Source organism: Lagopus leucura, unplaced genomic scaffold (assembly GCF_019238085.1).
Source record: "Lagopus leucura isolate 7727_CA_CO unplaced genomic scaffold, USGS_WTPT01 Super-Scaffold_100015, whole genome shotgun sequence".
In the NCBI taxonomy this organism is placed as follows: domain Eukaryota; kingdom Metazoa; phylum Chordata; class Aves; order Galliformes; family Phasianidae; genus Lagopus; species Lagopus leucura.
In genome coordinates, this window is record NW_024962269.1 from 5,476,416 (window position 1) to 5,499,089 (window position 22,674).

The 22,674-nt window shown below is 36.1% G+C and overlaps 1 protein-coding gene across 3 annotated transcripts in view; it reads right to left on the bottom strand.

Moving 5' to 3' along the window:
* UNC13C (unc-13 homolog C) overlaps positions 1–22,674 on the bottom strand; it is a 120,607-nt gene that overhangs the window by 19,291 nt on the left and 78,642 nt on the right. For 2 of the 3 annotated variants that reach the window (XM_042875887.1, XM_042875885.1), the window contains 8 exons: positions 16,864–16,990; positions 15,893–15,989; positions 15,334–15,477; positions 14,948–15,025; positions 12,189–12,266; positions 6,027–6,115; positions 4,132–4,281; positions 1,164–1,287 (listed from right to left, as the gene is read on the bottom strand). In XM_042875887.1, the coding sequence (XP_042731821.1) occupies positions 1,164–1,287; positions 4,132–4,281; positions 6,027–6,115; positions 12,189–12,266; positions 14,948–15,025; positions 15,334–15,477; positions 15,893–15,989; positions 16,864–16,990 (887 nt within the window). Of the gene's footprint in view, positions 1–1,163; positions 1,288–4,131; positions 4,282–6,026; positions 6,116–11,757; positions 11,788–12,188; positions 12,267–14,947; positions 15,026–15,333; positions 15,478–15,892; positions 15,990–16,863; positions 16,991–22,674 lie in introns of all 3 variants that reach the window. The other variant, XM_042875884.1, reaches the window with a different exon arrangement.

A 22,674-nucleotide genomic window follows, 5' to 3' on the forward strand; every position in this document is an offset into this window, starting at 1 on the left:
TTCTGTTCCTAAAGGTTTCTGTTTCCAGATCTTGTTTCACTGTACATATGCAATATAGGATTACAGCTATAGAGCTACATCTCAATTTTTCATTATTTATTAGTAGGGAGAATAGTAAGGTAAATGAGAAAATTAAAAAATAAACTCTAGTTTCTGAATGCCTTTCACCTTCAGAGAGAGAGTAATACTCAAGTCTGCAAAAAGGAAAATCTCTTTTACAGTATCCTACCTTTCACTGATTTTAACTGTGTACTCACTTGTATCTAGAAGTAGCAAAACAAATGGAACAGTCTCTGCCTTTGCCAGTCTGCTTCTGCACTACTCCTCCTATGTTCTGTTTTCCAGATGTCCACCCACAGCTTAATAAAGTATCAGTTTGCTAAACAAGCTGTTCCGAAATGGGATGTAACTAGCATCACAAGTTACTGCTTAGTGTGATTCTGAACATCAGTAAAGACAACAGCAGTACTCACAAATTGCAAAAGATAAACAGAAATGTGAGTTCAGGTGGCAGTGAGAGGTTCTTTTTGCTGTAGTTAGTGGACAAATAATTAATTTTTAAATAGAGGTCAATTTTCAAGCTGTTCAGGGGATATCTGTCCAAAAATGTTGTTTTATAATCCTAACTAACTGATACATCCTGTTACCCCAGTGGGCTTACTCAGCCTTAGATTGGTAAATCTGCATTCTTGGCAACCGATTAAGAAGAGCAGCAAAAAAACTCCTCAACACTGAACCATACTGTTCTGTGATTCATTGTGTAACAACTGGTGTTGCATAAAGCAAACAAACAATAGCAAAACTCCTGTTTGAAAATGTTTCCACATTTAAGCACTACTTATACAGAAGTAAAAAAGTTTTGCACTGAAATTTTAGAAAAGCAAGTTCAAAATATCTGAAATAAAAAATTGACATAGCCAGTGAAAGACAGCCTGTTTCTGATTGTGCACGTGTAATAACTGCTGAATTTGTTAATAAACAGAGGCCTGGCTGGGCTGGTGGAATCAGCTTTACTCCAAAATTACTAAAAGCTTATATTTAACTTCTACCTTAGCACAATCTTCCCATACCATGTTAAATTCCACTCCACCCCCCCTCCCGCCCTTCAGCAATTAGATTTCATACTGATTTACTGGAACCCTTTATATACTGTATACACTTACAGTTTGGTCTGTCAGCGGTGGAAGTACAATTTGTTTTTCTATTCTGTTCAATACTATCTTCCATAGCTCTTTTAGAACCCTTTTCAGGACTGTCTTCTCACAGATTTTTGCAGAGAGGCTTAAACTGGAACAAAAGAAAACATGGACAGGTCTCCAAAACCAGCATCAAGACTTCAGAGGTGCTGTGCCACTGTATCTTCAGATTAATGGCCGTTGTGGTTAAGCATTTCTGTACCAAGAATTGTTTCTCAAAAGTTTAGTTATTTCATACTTTTATAAATAAATACTTTTGGTTAATAAAAGGTTTTCTGGATTTGTGTAAATCCAGACTATCCTTTTTATTGCTTAATATATTACCAGTATGTATTGACTGAAAATGCACATGTGCAATGACGTGTGAGATTTGATGGGTGAAGTGATTTAACACCTCTTAAGTCCCTAGCTTTATGTTTTGACATATAATGTTGAGCCCTAAAGTACAAAAGAAAGAAAGGTTGTTCTGTGTATACAGTTTGACATAGGACAAGATGTTGTTCTGATACAAATCCAGGGCTACCACTTGGCAGCATTAATTTCTACATCTCAGCATACCTGTGCAATCATACTGTCTATTACTTAGATGGTCAAGCTAAGTTTTTAGAGGCTTTGCATCTTTGAGTACATTTGTCTCTTTAAGAATATGGTCTGAAACTATCATATATAATGATACCATCGTGAGTATTTTCACGAATAAAGTGCAGCAGTTCACAGGTGTAAGAAAACATTTGAAAACTATGCATTGCAAACATGGGTGAATTTTCACAGAACAATTTCTGATCTATTCACATTAAAAAGAATTACTGTAAAGTCATTAGATATATCAAATCACCAAATCACTAGCAAGTATGTAATCAAAAGAATCACAAAATTACTAAAAACTAAATCATATTAATAAATGTTTATAATCTTATTGTATATATAGCCCTCTACTAGCACATAACCCTTGGCTAAATTAGCTTGTAGAGCTGGGTAGACTGCCAAAGGTAAAAGGCTAGCATATAAATTTATAAGCTACAATTTTTTTTTGCCAAGTCAGGAAATTGTGTGCTGTCCTCAACAGCATTACAGCAATAGTCAACTCTTATCATAAACACTTTAAATAAGTCCTTGCCCATTGCCTTTTGGCAATGAAATTCACATAAAACTCACATAACTTGTAAAGCCCTCAAAAATGAAGCCTAGAAGAAAGAAACCCTGAAATACAAATCTATATCTCTTTTAATTCCCTCCCCCACCCTTTGTGGTCCACTTTATATTTTGGCTATGCATATTACAATTGGGAGCAGTGATTTCCAGTCATGACTACAAGACAGCAACCCCATCTGTCCCATTTTTAGTAACTGTTAAGTAGTAACCTTACTACTTAACAGAGAGAGAAAAGCCAGTTCTAAATGTATTCTTAAATGTGTTTGATTCAGCTCTTACTAGTAACCCAGGGAAGTATTTTGGAATCCCAGTCGCTGCCTTGAGCATAGAGCTCTACAAATAATGGAAACAGACTAACTTCCAGTGCAGAAAACAAAGAAGCACTCCTTGCCGCTGTACATGTGTTCTGCAGAGAACATGCAGAGCTGGTCAGAGCAAAAAAAAAAATGTTCAGGGATGAGAGAGTGCAGAGCCTGAGAAGAAACAGACCCCAGAAGCTGGCAGGAATACTGAACCTGTTCTACTGCCTCAGTCTCTCCAGACAAGGACTTAACAGGATAGACTTAGCAGGCATCCTACAAACAAGGGCTTTTTATCTCACATAATGACTTCTGGAAGCCACTGGCTTCCTTGAGCCCGTTCTTTGCTCGGCGCCTTTCTCAAATCTTCTCAGCACAGCTCCAACTTTAACACCAATTCTATCCAACCAATTCCTCCTGGTTATGCTTCTTGTTCTACTTTAAGCAAGAATGATACTCACTCCTAAGCACACCTTTTTCCACCTTCACTTTGAAAATTTCTGCCTTGGAGAAATATACATAAAGAACCTAAGTGTTAAAAGGGTAACTAACTAACTCCTATGCTTAAAGGTTCACGTGTACTTATGCAACTCAGGGTATGAAGCTCAGGATCAGTGTCATGTTGCTTGGTCTCTAGGCCACTGCTGTTTCACAAATGCTAGTAATATGTAGAATCACGGAATTTTAGGGGTTGGAAGGGACTTCTGAAGATCCACCAGTCCAAGCCCTCTGCTAAAGCAGGTTCCCTGGAGCAGGTTACACAGGAAAGCATCCAGGTAGGTTTTAAATGTCTCCAGAGAAGGAGAATCCACCACCTCTCTGAGCAGCCTCTTCCAATGCTCTGTAAACCTCTCAGTAAAGAAGTTTCCTTCTTTCCTCTGAACTTTCCTCTTGTTCATATGGAACTTTCTATGCTCCAGTTTGTGTCTGTTATGACCAAGGACAGCAGGGTGCTTACAGACAGCTCAGGCACGTGCCTTTCTGAACAGCTGATCCTGTCACTACTGGATGGTGAGGAAAAGAGACATGCTAAATAAAGTATATATAAGTATAAAAATTAAGCTATTCTGGAAATCTTTCAATAGTGGCTAAGCTTTTAACATTGTGGAAGTACTTATAAATAAGCAGGAGACCCTGGGTGCCAGCCTAGTCAACATGCTAAGACATTTCAAGATAGAGAATATACTATTTTCAGCACAATTTTCTTTATACAACTGCTCATGGAGCACAGAGCAGACACTAGCTCTGTTACAGTGCCTCAGAACACGACTAGAAATAGACATATATATATTATTTATGGGAAAGTTTCTTAGTGTAAATAAACACGATAAGTATAGCATCCTGTCCACATGTGAACTACAAATATTAAAAATACTGCAAACAGTTTCTAGTATTATCCATGCTTCAGGGTACGGCCAAGTATATATCCTTGACTAGCATGATATTTCTAACATGCCACACACACATTAATGTGTCACACTTACGTTTTGTCCAGGAAATCCATGAGGGGCCGAAGTACAATCTCTGCATCAATGGCTGCGCTGTTCTTATTGGCTGCTGCAGTCCCATTTCCTCTCATTTGACTGAGTTCAGAGCTCATTTGTCTTATGCAATCTTCTATAATAGATTGGAAACTATAGGAGAAAGGGAAAAAAAAAAAAAAAAGAGAATGGAAGAATTCTGGGAGAGAAGACAAGACAGTAAACTACTCTAAGGAACCTACGTTAGCAGGGAGGTTGGACTGGATGATCTCCAAAGATTCCTTCCAACTCCTACTGTTCTGTGATTTACCTTTTTGCATCAGGTTCTTCAACAAGAATCTTTCTTCTACAGTGAAAATGAATATTTTCCCAAACACTACATACTTCAGGTGCTACAGTCTGAAAACTCCACCTCCTGTGCATTGTGTAATTAATGCAACTATTATTTTGATTTATTTCTCTTGTTTCAGTTCTGTCATTACGCTTTTCATGCCCTTGTGGTGATGTTAAGTAGTTATTTTCTGGAAGCAATAGATGTATTAGAATCTGCAATTTAGGATACGGTAGACTACAAGCTGGCAACAACTCCAGGCTTTTTTTTTTGTGTGTGTGTGAAAGCACAGTAGGAAAAGGAGACCAGAATTTTTTTTTTTTTTTTTTTAATGGCTAATATGAAACAAGCTTTGATATTTTTCTTGAGGACAAGTAGAAAACTTCTGTTGATTTTGCCCTACTTGGCTCATTGGCCATTTTCCTAGGTTTCACACAGTCAGTACTACCAGAAACTTTACTTCTTTGCAGCAAGTTGGCACAGTTGAAACATTTAAACTGTTTAAAATCATCTTTTAACAAAAAAAACCCAACAACATTTAGAAGTTGATACAGACACCTTTTGAAATAATCTTTTCTACTTGAAGGTGTGTGTGAACAAGTTGTTGCTCCTCAGGTTTGGGTCATTTCAGCTTATGTGCAAACCATTCAGTTTCCTAATCAACGTAGCAGACAAATCTGGGTTATGTTCTAGTATCACTGATGTGATGCAGGCTTCAGTCAATACATTTAAACACTGCAGAACAAGTTATTCAGAATCAGCAGTTCAGAGGCTGAATAAGGCCTTTGCACATGTAGTAATTTGTTTTAGAATTAGTTTGTGAACAGAACTGCAAAACAGAGGCCATAAATATACTGAGCATTTAAACAGGAAAAGATAAATGGCAAAGATTAACTATAAATGTGCTATTGAAGCTGCTCATGTAAATACTTGGGACCAGTCCCTCCAATAGAAACAGACTTTTTTTTTTTTTAGATTACAGCACTAATCACTCTCTGTTAAATTCTTTTCTAATTTGAAGCAAAAATAACTTGCAGTTTCTCATAGCAGAGGCGCACTACTGACGCAGGACCACGCTCATTCAAGAGTTCACACTGAGTAATCAAAGATTTTGAGAATTAGTTCTTGCAGAGCCATGGGTCTGCCCAATTACAGTGACCATTTGAAGCAGGCTCAACACAGGCAGATATCTCTGGTTTTCACAGACCATGTAGAAAAAGTTTTCAGCTTTGGGGGTAACATGAACATGGCCAGAGAGAAAAGTTTAACACAGCATCACGCAAGCACAGACCAGCACTTTCTGTTTTCTAAAATGCAGAACCAAATTTCAGAGCCTCACTTCTGTAACACATTTATGCCCACAGACCATTTTCACTTTTCCTTGCAGAGAGATTACCGCTGCATGTGTCAGTGTCTGACACACACACACATACACAAATGCACACTACTTGATCAGGATAGGAATGAACTGTATCTCAGGAAGTACAAACAGCCATCAAGACAGGCAATGAGGCAGGCTTATGAACAGAAATATGTCTCTAAGATTTGAAGTAAAGTAAGTGACTACCTTGTGGCATACGTTACACTGAGTTCATCCAATACGTTGCTAAGTTTTGCTTGAAGTTCTTTTAGAACAGTACTAGCTTCTTGATCCAACTGCAAAGAGAGAAGTAATGCTATATTTTTTTTTAATAAAATATGTCTTGGGTTTTCTGTTAAATTAGCACACTTGGAATTATATGCAATGATATACTGCACTATGGAAAACCAAATATGGAAACACCTGTTACAACACAGGATTATTTAATGAACCTAAAAATCCAATTGCCAATTAGAGTAAAACATTTGGTTGCAGTAGTGAAAAGATTATAATGTTGGAAATCAAACAGTTCCACTGTGCAATGACTTTCTGTGAGATAGTGCAGGTTGTGTCAGAATAGAATTACCGTATCAGGCCAGCAGTATTTACAAAGCACATCGAAACAAAGATGCATGAGGAATCAGTGCTTATGTTATTGTTATTATTTTTAATTTGTGTATATATTTTACCTATGGCATTTTTATTAATTACTTTTGTGATTCCCTTGGAAGATGTTTCCATTTTCCCATTAATGCAGCATGAAAGTGGACAGCTTGCACTGGAAAAGATGGCTTGAAGACTATCCATGCTGCTTCTGTTGACACGGTATGAAGGAAAGGGATCCACTGTATTTCAGTGTTTCTATATCTAAAAGCCATTAAGACATCGGTAATTCAAGCTCAGCGCAACACATTCTGATGTACAGGGAGAGTAGCTCCTGTATCTTTGATACAGGTTTTCTAAACATAGGAAAAGAGAAAATGCAGGGAAGAAATGTAACTTTACATTTACAAGGGTGAGGATCCATGCATGTATATTTAATCAAAAAGGTACTCTTGATATTGATCAGCAGCTTGGTTTTTTTTGCTATGCATTCTTTTCCAAATCACAATGACTTTTGTTTTCCTACTTGAGTGTTTAGGAAAATAATTACAGTCCATTGTAGGGTATGATTGGTGGTCATCAGGATCAACAATTGAATATAATTTAATAGGTGACGTTCCTCATCTTTGAGCTACCTATATAACAACGTTAGAGGGGGGGTGATTTTCAGTTATAATCTTCAAATTCTAGGCTCATTTCTGCAGTAATGTCAGATAGAGATTTTCAGACAAATTCAAAGAAAATTTTGCCTTTGGAATACATAATCATGTTTGTATTTGCTTTTTCATATCTTTCAACTCCATGAGTGTTTAGTGCTTGCTCTTTATCTGATGCTTCAGAGTGCTGTGGTTTAATAGGTCAGCATTTTTAATCATACTTCAGCCACAGGGGAAGCTGTGCCACAGCACATTGGATGGCTTACATAAGACTACACAGAAATTCTAAGGCAAAATTAGGAAAGCACAAATCCTGAAACACCCCCAGAGATCGACTGTGTTCTAGGATCAGGGTATTCCTTCTCTCCTTAAAGATTACTTGTGGTTTAAAAGCTTAGAAAAATCTGACTTTTCAATTACAGTTCAACAAAAATCTGAAATAGATGAACAGTGTAATTAGCATACATCCTTTAGTAAATACCCAGTGATGTGCAGTACTTTTCTAATCTGAGAAGCTGCTATTTTAACCCTGTGAATACTCAGCGATTTAGTTTTTGCATTTTGAGACGTTCTGTTGCTTCTCCACTTTATGTCCTAGTAATTTCCCTGGTAGATAAGCTCTGACAGTTCAGACACTTAAAGTGATTGCTTTCCATCATGTGAAAAGCAGAGATTAAAAAGTGAATTTTACGTAAATATCTGTATTAGCAAAGTTAGAGTTGACTAACAAAGGCACTGGTTTTTACTAGAAGTGCAATTCTCTATGGAATTGTGCCACCCCTTTGGTAAGATGTGTATGGAATACAAACTGAGGAACTCCACTAGAACGTTAGCATGTTTAACAAACAACAGAACACAAAAGCATTCACACTGAATATGGTACACTTTGGAGAAAACACAGAATGCTGTGCAGGCAGAAGTCTCAAAATTTCTTATGTTACGCACAAGCTAGAGAATCTTCTTAGTAGGACTACAAATGTAGGAACATCCTATCAGAGGTTGTTGTGAAACCCCAGTAGTACATTTGTTAAATTCACCTGAAATTGGACTTACTCAACTTTTTGTCATTTACTGATATTGGATTGTGAACAAAACACATTGTAGGAAGTGCATGCAAGTGCCTGAAGTGAGCACTATGCTCAAAAATTGCACAAACGCATTTGTGAGCACAGCTAGAGGCAGTTGGCAGGACATCCAGCCTTGGGTATGCACATGCTCATGCTTAGTAGTGCAGCATCGCAGGGAGGAGTGGAATAAAGAGGTATGCAGGCTGACTGTTTGGGTGATGAATACCTGGTGGTGCTGTGATGACTGAGAATATTTCAGCAATACTTCTAAGTGCTGTTATTAATTTTGTTTAACTACAGGACAATGTGATAGCTTGAGTGCTTCATCAAAAGTAAAATGTGCACTTTTCTTTACCAGGTGTCCTGGTAAATGCCCGTGCATTCCAAGGGCGAATCAGAGAGTCCTTGACTAGTATAATGCAAATATACCTCACCTTTAAGCCACATTTTCTCTGATATGGTAGAGCTGACATGGGATCAATTGTGATACTTCTATACTTAAAATCTTTGGGGAATACCCTACTGGTGAAGATGGTTTGGAATGGTCTTACACAATGGAAATAAGATGCAGCAACTTCTGGTGCTACTGCACATTGCACACTAATTACTATGGATTGTTGTCCACACACAGAAAGTGTTACTGTTTCCCTCTAAAATAATCTATAAATCCGCTGATCAGAGCCTATCTGCACTTCAAAAATGACACAATGCTGACAGCAGAAAGTCACAAACATCTCAATAGGGACATTTTTGGTGTGTGCTTTTGCTTTTGAAGAAGACAGTATTTTAGCAATTATGCATGCAGTTCCTGCTTTTTTTTTTTTTTTTTTTTTTAATTTTTAAACCAAATTTGCTTGTTCACAGGAAAGCATCATGTGGGAAATGCACAGAGATGTGCAATTTAGCTTAATGAAGTTGGCATGCTGCAAAACTTACATAGGTTGACATCACAACATTACTTGAGATAGAAACACATAGCTATTACTATGTAAAACTACTATGAAGCAGAGACATTTATCCAAGGCTTTCCAGTAAACAGGAGAAGTTCTGAGCTTTGTGGCCTGCCATTGCTATCTCACTAGAAAGTAACGATGAAAACTACCATCTGTTTCATGTGCTGATCTGCTGCTAGATTACTCCACATCTGACAGTGCAGTTATTATGCAAAGGGAAGTCTGTGAGAAATTGAATTCCTCATTCCTAGTTTTTATTAGTAGCAATCTAAGAAAACTGAGAGAAATATATTCAGCTGCAGAAATCTCAACCACAGTCAGATGATGAATGTTAAGTCTAATCTAGCCCTAACATTACCCTACTTTGCAATCAACTAGAATGAAAAAAATGATGAAAGGGAGGCAAAATAATATGGTGATCATGGTCTGAGATTACTTTATATGGGGATGTAGATGAAGCATCTGCAGTATTTGGGACTGTTATTCTTCAAGCCTTATGTATTCTCATGGTATCTGATAAATAATAAAAGCCAATCAAATAACAGCCAACAACCTGAATATATTTTTTTCAGGAAAATAAAAACTAACTGAATAGATAATTGTTGAGGGAAAAAGGTTTGTAAATAATATGCCATAACTAATCTAAGAATTGAAAGAGCAGAAAGACCATTTATCTTATTTTCTTGGGTTGCATTTACAATTTGTGACATGAATGTGCAGTCTAGCCTTAAAATGTGAGGCTGCTCTGACAGTAATGTCTCCTGTTTATTTCCATGAAAACTAAAAGAGATACAAAGAGCACAACAGCACTGTGTGATAGAACAAGGTCTCGGCCACAGAATATTATTTTTTAACACAGTCACCACCATCAGCTACATGTTTGCCAGCTATGAACAAGGGCCAGCACACCACTCTCATAACAATCTGCGCCAGTGGAACTCATCCACTGGCCCTGTCACCACTACTGAAACGCACCACCCAAAAGTGTAGAATACTTTCAATGAACAGCTAAAAATATGTTTTTATACCATTGCTTCCAAATGCTGTTTAAAAATCTTTTTTAAATACTGTAAATGAGTTAAAGTTCTGATGAATTGGACTGCTTTCTATCTAAAGTGTTAGATTGAGCTATTCTATGCTGTAATTTAATGCACAGAAAATCTTGCTAACTGCAATTTTTTTTTTCTTTCTTTCTTTTATTTTTACAGCTTCCAAAGGAAAATACAGATGTGCAAGTTACTTTTGCATGTGCTAAGTGGAACCTCTCTAATTTGAATTCCATTTTACTGCATTTATCTGTAATTTCACAGATTGAATAGCTTGTTTATGCTTTCCTAATGAGACTAACTTGTTACTTCAATTCAGAAAAAAAATGTTACATAAAATAGTTACAAACAGGGAAGTGACGGGTATTTATCAAATCTGGCACTTCAGTGGTTCTTTTTGTCTGTAACAGACCTCATCCTCATCCTTTCTCTACCATGACCACCCAGCTGATTGTCCTAGGTACAGTGAATCTAATTTGGATGCTTCAGAACTGTTTGGCCTGAATCCTTTGTGGGTCTGGACCATTGTCATCAAATCAAAGACTTGGATGTTATATTGTTGCACATAACTTGCTTTCAAGTTTTTGTTGTTGTTGCTGTTGTTGTTTCTGTTTTTTAATTTAAAAAGTACCAAACAAACAAACCCAACTGCTACAATTCATGTCTCTGTACTCTTCAATACTTAGTATATTCATTATCCAAATACTACATTTTAACAAGACAGGTTTCAATGCCTTGAAAAGATGTCAATTTCTTCATAAGCTTTCAAAACAAGTAGTTCAAAACAGTAACACATTTGTGACTACCAACTGCATACTCATGTACTTATCTGTGGAAGATGAATTGCAAAAATCAGTCTGCGATCCTCATAATTTCAGAATGCTTTCCAACACATTAGTCAAGTAAACATGATCTTATTAAAATAAACACATATGGCACCTTTTGAAGTGTTTACATAGCAGACTAGCAGGGGGCCAGGGAAGCAATTGTTACCTTGGTTTTTGTGCTATTTAACTAAAATGAATGAAACCAACAGCTAGGCTTTCAAAGTCAATTCTGTCATCACCAAAATGGCATTACTTTGAAAAGGAATAAATCAGTGTTTATTCTAATTAGCTAAAAATAATTCCTAACAGGTGCAGAACTAATTTTTTACTCATCCCTACGATCATTTGACATGAGAACTAAAGGCTAAGATTAGTGAAATATTGAAACACACATTTATGTTGCTTTACTGTTGAGTAGACTTGAGATACTTATAAAGTCTTCTTAAATATGAAAGGAGATAAAGCTAAGCATATACTGGAATACTGAATAGCTGTTGCTCTTGCTGAAATAAGTGTCTAATCTTGGATACAAGTAAGCCCTCAGAGATACTTAGAAGAGCACTTAGAAGAATGTTTTATAGCTTTTTAGAAATTCTGAAAGTCTTCACACTATCTGCCTAGCAAAACATTTCAGTGTAGAGTCTCGAATGCCCAAGCATAGCTCTTTTTGATTTTAGTTGATAGGGAATTACACAAATGCATCAATGAAGATTAGTAGGAAATGTGACTGTTCTTAGTTTTAGAAAATATGGTCAGGAATAATAAAAGATGCTTACTATCACAAACCTCATAAGAGAATCTCTCTCCTTCTTTCTTCTGCTCAGTGGATTGCAGGTTAAAGGCATTAGACAAAGACATGACACATTACAGACAAAGCACAAGGCACATATTCTGCACAATATTCAGATATGGGCAAAACATACTGATACATAAAGAGGCAAATTATGATCCAATACAAACATTAAAGTAAAGCTGGCACTACACACTGCAACACAGAACACCCACTGCTGGTAGAACTTTACAGATCATTAGCATGTTTCTGTGAAATAATGTTAGGTCTTTCTGGCATTGTCAGAACATTAAACAGTTATTGCTTATACTGCTTTCTAAATTTTGATTTTCTTTGCAAGCAGAAGCGAAGGCTGTTGCTGGATTGAAAACATGGTGCTAATGATCTCTAAGGAACATCGAATGAACCAGGAAAAGTTACCACTCACCTCCTTCCCTCCCATGGACTCAAACATTTTCTCAAGCTGCACTCGTAACTGTTGAATGTTGTTCATCAAGATACAGGGCTACAAAAAAAAAAAAAAAAAAAAAAAAAAAAAAAAAAAAAAGGATATGAGAAATAGGTGTGTTATTTTCATGCAGCTGTGCTTTTAGAAAAGGATCTGTTTCTCTTGACATCTGCAACTTTTGCTTCCTGCTTTATTTCACACTTGCCCAGTCAGTACACCCACTCTGACAGTGACTGCCCATTGTGCCTTTAAGAAAATGTTGCCCCACAGGAGACTGAATCCCTTCTCCCAAGCAGTTGGACAGTTTTCAGATTTCATCAACTGCATTCAATTAAGTACAATTAACCAAGAACTGCATTGTTATCTATTTGAGAACAGATGCGATAATGGCCAAAGTACTTTGGGAGTGAAAATAGATGAGAAGAGAGGGAGTACTAGATTACTTTCTAGATGCAGTCTTTGCAGAAAGCTGTGACAGCACTGTAACTCAGAAAAAGGCTGATGCACAAGTATATGAATAAATCAACAGGCAATACTTTCAAGAACAGAATATTATTCCAGAAGAGTACTACTTCTCTTGGCCCAAAATTCAGTGAATAGGCAATACAATTTAGTAAACACTTTAGTCTAAAAATATTGCTGCTTAAACTAATTAAGGCATAACAAAATCACAGTGTAAAAGATGGCAATTGTTTGATAAATAGAAGGTAAACAGTAAAGCGTGGATGAGATTAAGCATCTTATTACAAAAACATGGAAGAAATGACCTCTTGATAGATTTTTAGTTATTTGGATGACATTATAAGCAAGTTTGGAATTGTGTGGGAGGAGCAACAAGACAGCACCTGTTAAAGTAATTCTCTTGGCCAAGGACAGTGTGTTCTAGCGCTTAACTTGGATAACTGAGACACTGAAGTAATATATTTTAATGAAATAGATACACACTTTTCCAAACAAGAAGATAAAGTAACAATTTGAGCAACGGATAATCATCCGTACCTTTCTAGCTAGTAGCATGTTGCAGCGTAGCGCTGAAATGTGGTAGGATTATATTTCGTACTGAAAAAATCAGGTACAAAATTTAGCTTTAACTATCGTCTGCAATTATACTCAGAGGAACTCAGGGTCGTAAGCTCTTCTCAATTGAAGTAAAAAGAGAAATCTGATCTAACTTCTTAAACTTGCATTACTGTTTCTCAGTAAAACATGCTATTTGCCCTCCACCTAAAAACAGTGGGTGGAATGTAATGGTTGAAATACTGCCTCTTTCCAGTCTCTTCAGAAATCCACAAACCCCACTTCTAGTTTCTTATCTACCTTCTGATCATTTCAAATGACTAAAATTGTGTCTGTCTCTCCTTAGTTTCTATCATACTCTTCCTCTCTACCGTAGTCATTATTCTAGACTATATGCAGTATATTGATGCACCATTGATAATGATTTCTGATGAGAGAAAGAACAGTTGAACAAAATGTCAGGGTTCTTTTTGTTCAAAGCAAATGGAAATGTCTGCCAATATAGAGAAGCTATGAGATAGATACTTTGTTAATGCGGCATTTTAAACATTTTCTTTCAGGCTGACAAAGATGGCTCTCTCAGAGCCTAAACCTACCTCAGACCAATGCAAAATATCTATTGCTGTTAGTAAATAACAGAACTAGAGCTCAAAAACTGATTTTTTACTTCAATATGTTATGTCCTTCAGAATACCCTTTGCAGTGAATTGTAGGAATCAGACAGGTGCAACAACATGCAAAAGAGAATAGTGACTACAATGCATAAAAATCAGGTTTGTTTGTAAACTCTGGCAAGAGGTGGAAGATGAGGGGATCTTTTTACATTATATACTTCTTTATGAAAAACACCTCTGGTATATTTTCATCTAAACAATTGACACATACATGTAATAGTGCATAGTAAAAACAGTAAAAATACTGACTTGAATCTAATTATAATTATGAGAAATATTTGTTCAAATCTCTTCTGTCAAACCAAAAGGAGAAGATGGACTTTTAATATAACTGAACTCACCAGATCAAATGATCCTTTATTAAACTAGAAGCATGTGTTTTAAAAAAACAGATTCTATTAAAAGTTATCTCCCCTAAAGGCATTTTTATAATGCTTTAAGCTTTTTTTAAAAAAAATATTACGATAACATAATTGTATTTCTTCCATCTAAATCCACAGAAAAGTTTGGCATCCTAGATTGGTTTCAGAAATCAGCTACTATTAAAAAAATCCTGTTGTACAGGCCAAAAGTCTACACAGACAGTGGGACTCAGTGACAGAACTCTATGCCTTAAAGCTCATTTCTTACAGAAAATGGTAAATTAGATTTACTTTTAGTATTAAAATGGAAGAAGTAGAAAATACAGCTACAAGTTTTAGTTCATTTTACATTAAATTTATAGAATAGTTACGGCTCATACTGGTTCACCAGCCCTTGCAGGCAGTGAGGCAACAGAACAGCACATGTCTTTCTCACTGCTGCATGGAGATTGGCATTAGCAGAAAAGTCAGCACATATTCTTTGCATAGAAAACTTCCAGGAATATCATTCATAAAAAGAAGCAAGCCAATACAGAATGAAAGCTGAGATAAAGAAAATATATATTTTTTTTTTTGCTGGAAAATTGGAGATAAAATGTGGGACGGCATATTGATGACTCTCATATTTGGAGTATACCACTGTGTAAGACATGTAGGTAGAAACAAAACACAGCTTTGTACTCACCACATTTTCTTTGTCACAGTATGAACTGAAGTAACTTGAAATAATTGCAGCATACTGAAGCAGCACTTTGTTGATAGTCTAGGAGAAGAGAAGAAACTAATAAATTTCATCGTGTAAAACAAACAAAAAAAAAGAGCAAAGGTTTTTTAACTGTAGGTTTTACAGGTGCTTACACATTTTGTGTATCTTATTTTACTTTCATGTAAACTATCCTGTGAACATACTTTCAAATCCATGCAGTAAAGTCTCTACGCTATTCTTAATGGAGTGCAGTTTTCAATAGCAGAGATATTGCTTCTGAACAACACTGGAATTAGCATCTAAGTACAATGGCAACAGAATGTCACTCTCTGAAATTTAGTTGAAATGCATTAATTTTAATCTACCTTTGCAAATCTTCTCATTAAATGAGACAGTGCTTCTGGATTAGGACACTCCAGTTTCCTGATAATCTCAAAGCTTTGATTGAGCTGTGTGAAGACATCAACCACTGAACACGAAAAAAGGGCATGGTCTGATGTTTGCTGAAACTAGAGAAAGAAAACATTCAAATAGTTAATACTTGTCCAAACTGTATAAACTCATTTTCCTACTTTTAACATTCTTTCTAGAGACAGAAAAAGTATTAAAATCTTACTGCTAATACAGAGACTTTTCACCTTGATATGACTTTGAGTCCCCATAGAAATAAAAGAAAAATTCTCTTTCGTGACATCAGAACCACATCAGAGTTTAACAAAACTCGAGATGGAAGTCAGTGGGGAGCTTAGACAGGTGAAATTAGAGCAGGAATTTGTGCACAGGGTTATTTTTTTATACTGTTATTTACTGTGCATCTTGGGAGGTCTTAATGAGGATACTGCGGGATCAAGTGTACTTCTTGTTTTGCAACACTAATTAACTGCCTTGCCTTAGTACTTTTTGTTTTAAAAAATATGCACTTACCCCATCTTTTTTGTCTCTTTCCAGTGCTCCATGAAGAAACTCCATTGAGACATCCTCATTTTCATCCAGCCACTGAATGACAAATGGTTCAAACCATCTGAAAGTTAAAAAGTTTTCTAAAGTAAGTATATTCCTTAAAGATTTGTCACTGTGTCTTCATGTCTATTCTAGTTGCTGTAAGATACTGTGGCTAACAAAACAGATTTCAGCTTAACTGTGCTATTCAATCTGGTCTTCCCCAGTGATGTAGAGATTGCAGTGCCATCAGAGAAATACACTCATGTTTTGCAGAGGATCTTATTCATATTTATGTGTTTATTTATATTTATTTTCCATTATTGGTTCCTTTTTAATATTTACTTGCTTTTCTTTAATAAAATATCAGATGTTTAATCCTTCCGTTTATTTAGATTTTTTTTTGAAGCAATGACATCCACCAAACCAGTTTGGAAAATCTGCAGAACTTGTAGATTAAAGATGTGAATAAAGATTTCTCATACAAAAGGATAGAATTGAATGTATTGATTGCATAAGAAAAACTGAAATTTAAAACATCAAAAGAACATTAACCCAATGCACTAAGATTCATTTCAGTAATGTGTCTCATTGGCATTGTGCCTTGATCCAGAAATAAGAAAAATGTATGAAATAATATGTTCACCAATGATCAACATTGCTGTTCTTCCAACATTTCCTATTTTTTCACATATTTTCTGATCAAAATATTCTGTAATCTGTGAAAATGACAGCTGCTATAGCAGGCAGATATACTGTTATATGAAACAACTAATAACAGTTTTAGTAATTACTTTACAAATTGTAGAATTAAAGAGGATGAAGTATAAAATATGTATTTAACATTAGTGCTGTGTATATTGATATCTTGCATAAACTTAAGCATACATTTTTTGAAGGAAATAAACCTTATACCAAGCCCAAACTCATGGAAGCCTTCCCTACACACTACTTACAGAGAATATTCAGGCACTGCATCCTTGAAAGCATGGAGCTCTCGCACATATTCATTATAAAACCATTTCACTTTGAAGTGCAAATTCATATAATCTGTGCTCTTGCATAACCGTTGATTTTCATGTTCTGTAATAAAAGGAGTGGAAATAAAAGCATTTAATAACATTTTAACAGTAAATGACATTATTCTGCCTCAGTGAAGTAGTGATACAATACTTGCATTTTGAAGGAGAATCGGTTTGATTATTTACAGGCAGGAGCAACTGCAGTTTCTGAATATCCTTAGGAAATACAAACCAAAGAGCAGGTCACTTCTAGAAATGAGCTGCTGCCAAATGATGGGCAGATGTTTGCAGGAGGGCACCATTTATACAATTCCATCCCTTTAAAGTTTGTTTTTGAAGTTAAGATCTAACATATTAGAAATGAACATGAAAGTATTTCATGAGCAGTTTCTTTTTTTTTTTTTTTTTTAATTTTTTTTTCCCTTTTTTGTAAGGGAAAGAATCTTTCACAAATCTCTCAGCTGTAACTTGCAGCTACATGTAGCTGAAAAATACATCCTAAGTTCCTAATATTAACCTATGAGAAGATCAAGATGGCACTATCCACCATGAATGTAGGTGAGAAAACACAAGAACATCACTGTTGGTGTTCTAATTGAGATTTGAACCTATAGATACTTTCTAAAAAAATTTGCACAAGTCATTGCAAATGTGAATCAGCTCAGGCAGTGTATTTTCAGTGTCTACTCTTAATCCCTGTAACATTGAAGTGAAATGAAATAGTATGATTGAATGCAATATATTGGATCAGGCCACAAATGAAGAAAAATGCAAAGTTCATCACTGATTTAGAAGGACGTATTTATGTACTACTTCACATCTCACCCCAGTATTTTTATACTTTGCTAAAGGCAATGGAAGTCAGCAGTTATTATCTGAAATACAAAGAAAGCCAACTAATTGATAATTATGTGTAATTTACATTTATTTTGATAATGTGAAATACTACTGACCTTTCTGAAAGGGCTCTTTGTGTCAGGGTAAATGAAATAAACTGAAAACTAACCCTGAAAAACTTGTTCTGCCTTTTTTTTTTTTTTTTTTTCATTTACTACAACTGATTTGCAGCTAAGAAAAGGAACATTTTCTAGTACTGTTAAAAATATATCCTTTCACAAGAGGCTTCTAGGTGTTCAGTCTTACCACTGTATTTGCTCGGACATTTTCATCAAAATATCTTTGAACACTTCACTAATGTAAAGGATTCCACTTTCAACATTTCTATAAGATGATTAAGTAGTGCTATTCACAATTTACAGATGGGGAACCATACATTTTACTAAGGGAATGTACATAAAATATGAAACAGCAGCATAGATTTTGTTCATAGATTTCTTAACCACAGAGTCGTATTTCCTCACTGAACAGAAAGTAGGAGAGGAAAAAAAGATTTACAATTTTTTTTTTTTTTTTCTCTTAGCAGCAGCAGAAGTGAAATAGTCAATCCTTGACAACACAGAGTGCTTTATATTTGATTTGACATTGCCCTTTATGGTAGAGGAGGAGCTTTCAAAAGGAGAATCTGTTTGTCAGAGAGCTCTACTTTGCTTCAGGTTTCACAAGAGGTAGGAGTGACTTTAGGGCCAGCTGCCTAGCATCCGAAAAGACAGAGATGTGCATTATTTTCCTGGAGAGATAAACTGCTTATGGGGACTTCAAGGGCATAAAACAATAATGTTGCATAATATCTAAGGGACATAACATGTGATACCATGTGGGGATGTGTGAATCTGCTGCAAAAAACAGTTTATTTTGAACTATAAAACATTGTGTTTGTCATTTGATCCCTGCTGTGTTACACTGATACTTGAAACATTTCAAATTACTTTTGACAAGTGAACTTTGATATCTTCCCAATGTTACTGAACTCCTTTGTTACCCCTTACTGAAAATTTAGCTTATTAGTCGCATCAGTTAATTACTTATTCAACATCAAATACTTCTCAAAAAGTACCAGAAGTGGATAGGTGAGTCATAACAGAACAATTCAAAGATACAAAACAGACGAAGCACAAGCTTGCTCTGCACTGCTTGCAACTAAAATAGAAGAATAAAATAAAAATACCAGTATAGCAAATAATCAACCTCAATATAGCTTCTGCCCTTCAGTATCACATCAGATTAAAATCTGCACTATAAAGCCAAACTGATCGATAAAATCCAAAGAACAAGCACTCAAACACAAAATTCTGCCGTTGGGTATACACAGCTAATATTGACTACAAAAGGAAATAAGCACTTGTTTCCAAGAAGCTAAATAATTTGAATTGTCCTTTTTTACTGTTAGTGGGATTCTTTGTACATGAATTGATCATAGAAGGCCTAAGGAAGGCAGACTGTGAATGGACCTGAAGAAATCGTCCATTCTATCAGGTGCGAGATCCATGACAATGATTAAAGCTCTGGTTGTGAAACATATGATGGAAATTGCAAATACCGAAGCTTCAACATTGTTGCAAAGTAATCATATAATTACATAGTAATTACATGTAGGAGGAAAATTAATGCTGGTATAGGAATTCCCTTTACAGTTATTAGGCTTTCATAGATCTCTAATACATGCCAATACTTGTGAAACAAGTAGAGCATATATTCACGTTTTGGAAACCCTTACCTCATTAAATGCGATACTATAATGCTTCAGTTTGGGAGGAAATAGAGAATAAAGGTAATAAAGGTAGTTTTAATTGTGTTGTATATCATTTCAGCTTAACATTTCCAACAGCAATTTTAAATACCTCCTTCCATGAAGGAAACACCTGGACTTGATGCACTCCTCTTTGATTTACCACAAGAGTGCAAGTTGAGTATAAAACACTCATGGTAGTATTTTATAAGCAATTAGTGGAAAAAACTTCAGAACTGGAGGAATCAGGCAGAAAGATAAATGCAAGACTTTAATTATTAATAGCATTGTATCCAGATCTGCCTCTGTAGCAAAGGGAGAAACAGAGATGTTCAGAAATTGCACATGAAGCTTTAAAACAAGTTAATATGAACTATGGACAGATGAAGCATTCAGCTGAACAGTAGAACTTCTAGTTCTAATTATGGTTCAGTTTGCAAAATTGAAGAAAATGGCTTAGGGAATGACCCAGAGATACAGTAGATATATCTCCAAGTAGTAAGATAGTGCCATACTAGCCATCTCTGAGATATAATGGCAAGTAAGATCACACAATGATACAGCACAATATGATGCCATGAAGAAGTATTAAATTAGCCCCTGGGAACAGTTCTGTTCACTTTATCTGTCTTAATTAGTGTGTCTAATTAACTTCAACAAAGTAGTGCCATTTAGTATGGCTACAGTGCTTTTTAGACAAGAATTGGGATCTTTGTGTCGTTTGAGATCAATAATCAACTGGATTGCTGTACTCAAAAAGCTCAGGCACCCCTCCAGTACGCACAGAATGTTGCTGCTGTTATTGTCATCATTGCCAATTATGCTGACCAAATAACATTTCTAAGTTCCTTGATCTTCTGATCATGACATATTCAATTTAACTGATTATCTACCAAAGGAAAATTGTTAATTAACCCCAGTAGTAATCTGCTCCTCTTTGCCCTTTCTCTCTGATTTCCCCATGAGGCTGCATTAGACTCCTCATTCCTAAGGTCTTAGGAGAAATGAGGATAGAAGACGCATTTGCTGAAGTACCTGAATACAGAACAGGATTTACTAAAATCAAGAAGTTCAATAGTTTGATGGATACCCTGATGAAATGCAGCGTTCTGGAGGGTGCCAACTTTCTTTTTCTTCCAATAACCTGCCCTCACTACCCTCCTCACCCCAAATCTGCTATGTAGTCTTCATCTAAGACAAGGGTATATCCTGTCTTAAGGGGAAATTTGTAAATTAAGCTGATGTGAAAACTAATTTGAAATCTGCCATGAAGTGGTGTGACCTTTCTGTGGGCAGCATTATTATTTTTGTCTATGCTGGCACCGTGCTTGGAATCGACTCACTAACTGCCTCTTTCACATCATTTATCAGTTTCTCTAATGAACAAGGAATCTGTCAGAGAAACAAAAAGATATTTACTTGTGCACTGAGGACAACAGCATTCTGCAAGGCCACTCCAAAAGTAATGCCTCCTATTTTTTTTTTTTTTTTAGATGTTTGTCTCTAATGTCAGAGGTAGATGGTGATAGAGCAGTAGAGGGTAAACCTTTGCACCAATATTCCATTACATTTTGTTGCTGTGTGACAGATGGCAGCAGAGGAGCAGTCTGACAGAATGGTGTCTGACGTGGAAGTGTGGATGCAAAAAAGGAGTAGAATTGAGTTTCTCTGTGTGGAGATGGTGGTGACTGTGTTAAGAAAGAGTGTTTTGTAGCTGAGAATTTGCTCTATCAGATGGTGTTATTTTTGCTTTTTGTATCTGGTGTAGTTTCCATGGAAATGTATAGGAGGCATTACTTCTGAAATATCCTATATGAAACCTATATGTAGTGCATAAAATGGTGAAACACTCTCTCTCCGCTTCTATATTTTTAAGGTCTGACAACTCAGAATATCATCTCTGCAGAACTGAGGTGATCTCCTGCTGTATCTACACAGGCGCCAATTTCTGGCCTGATCCTGATCTTGACTTCTGGCCACTATCAGAATTAGATAATCATAATAACAGCAATTAGAGTGCTCTATTTCTGACAGTCTGGATAGCTTTGGACATTTGATCTGATCTATTCAAAATTCAGAGATGCAAACTATGAGAGAAAGACATTTCTGAGGACATAGGTTAAAAAAGATACTTTTCAAATTGTATGTCACATTTCAGCGGTTAGTCTCTTATCATCTTCCAACCTTTATGCCTTCCTGCTTAGAAAAAAAAAGATTTGTTAACATATGAAGTCAGTAACAAATCACTTGCACTGCTGCTGGAATTCTCTGTGTTCTCTTTTGTTCATACCATAAATAAAGAATATTTCAATGACCAGACAGAACAAATTTAAACATCTTGTGAACTCAGATGGGCTTGTATAAACTAAATGCCAAACAACAACATACAATCAATCTTGCAAATCACTCCTACCTCTCAAAGATAACTCACAAAGAAGAAAAAAAGCCAAACCTAACGCAGTGAGTTCTCAAAGAGAAATATCTGATACCTTCTCCATGCAGCATCAGTACGTGAAAATAATCCCAATAGCTTCAGATTAGAAAAAAAATAAGAACTGGAGTGGGATGAATCTGCTCAAGTTTGTATAGAACTTTTAATACTAGCCAAAGACTAAACATTGTTATTAATCTGAAATGGAAGAAAATCTAGAATAAAACAATTAGCTCAATGCTAGATATTATTGCAGTCTCTTGTTTGCAAGTCATGTCAACCTGGAACAGTGCAGCGCTGGTCTCAGCAGCCGTGGAGTCTGGATCTGTCCTTTGGGATGCCCTTTTCCCCTCACCCATAAAGAGAGCTGACTGAACTGACTGAACTGACAGCAAAAATCTATCCTGTCACGCTGATATGCTACCTTAGCATTTGTACCATCATGCAGCCACTGCAACTGAGCAAAAGGCCACTGCTGTGGAGGCTGCTGTTCTGTCTTCTCAGTTACACAGCAGCAGCTTTCAAGGTCCCTTCCTTCCCATCACAAAGGGCTGGATTGTTCCTATGCAAGAACTGAGGGAAAGACAAGATGGAGAGGTGTAGTGACTGCTTCCCGCCTCCTAGCACCCACTGGTTCTCATTGCAATGGGGTCAGACAGCACTACTGACGAGCAACACCAGCAGGTGC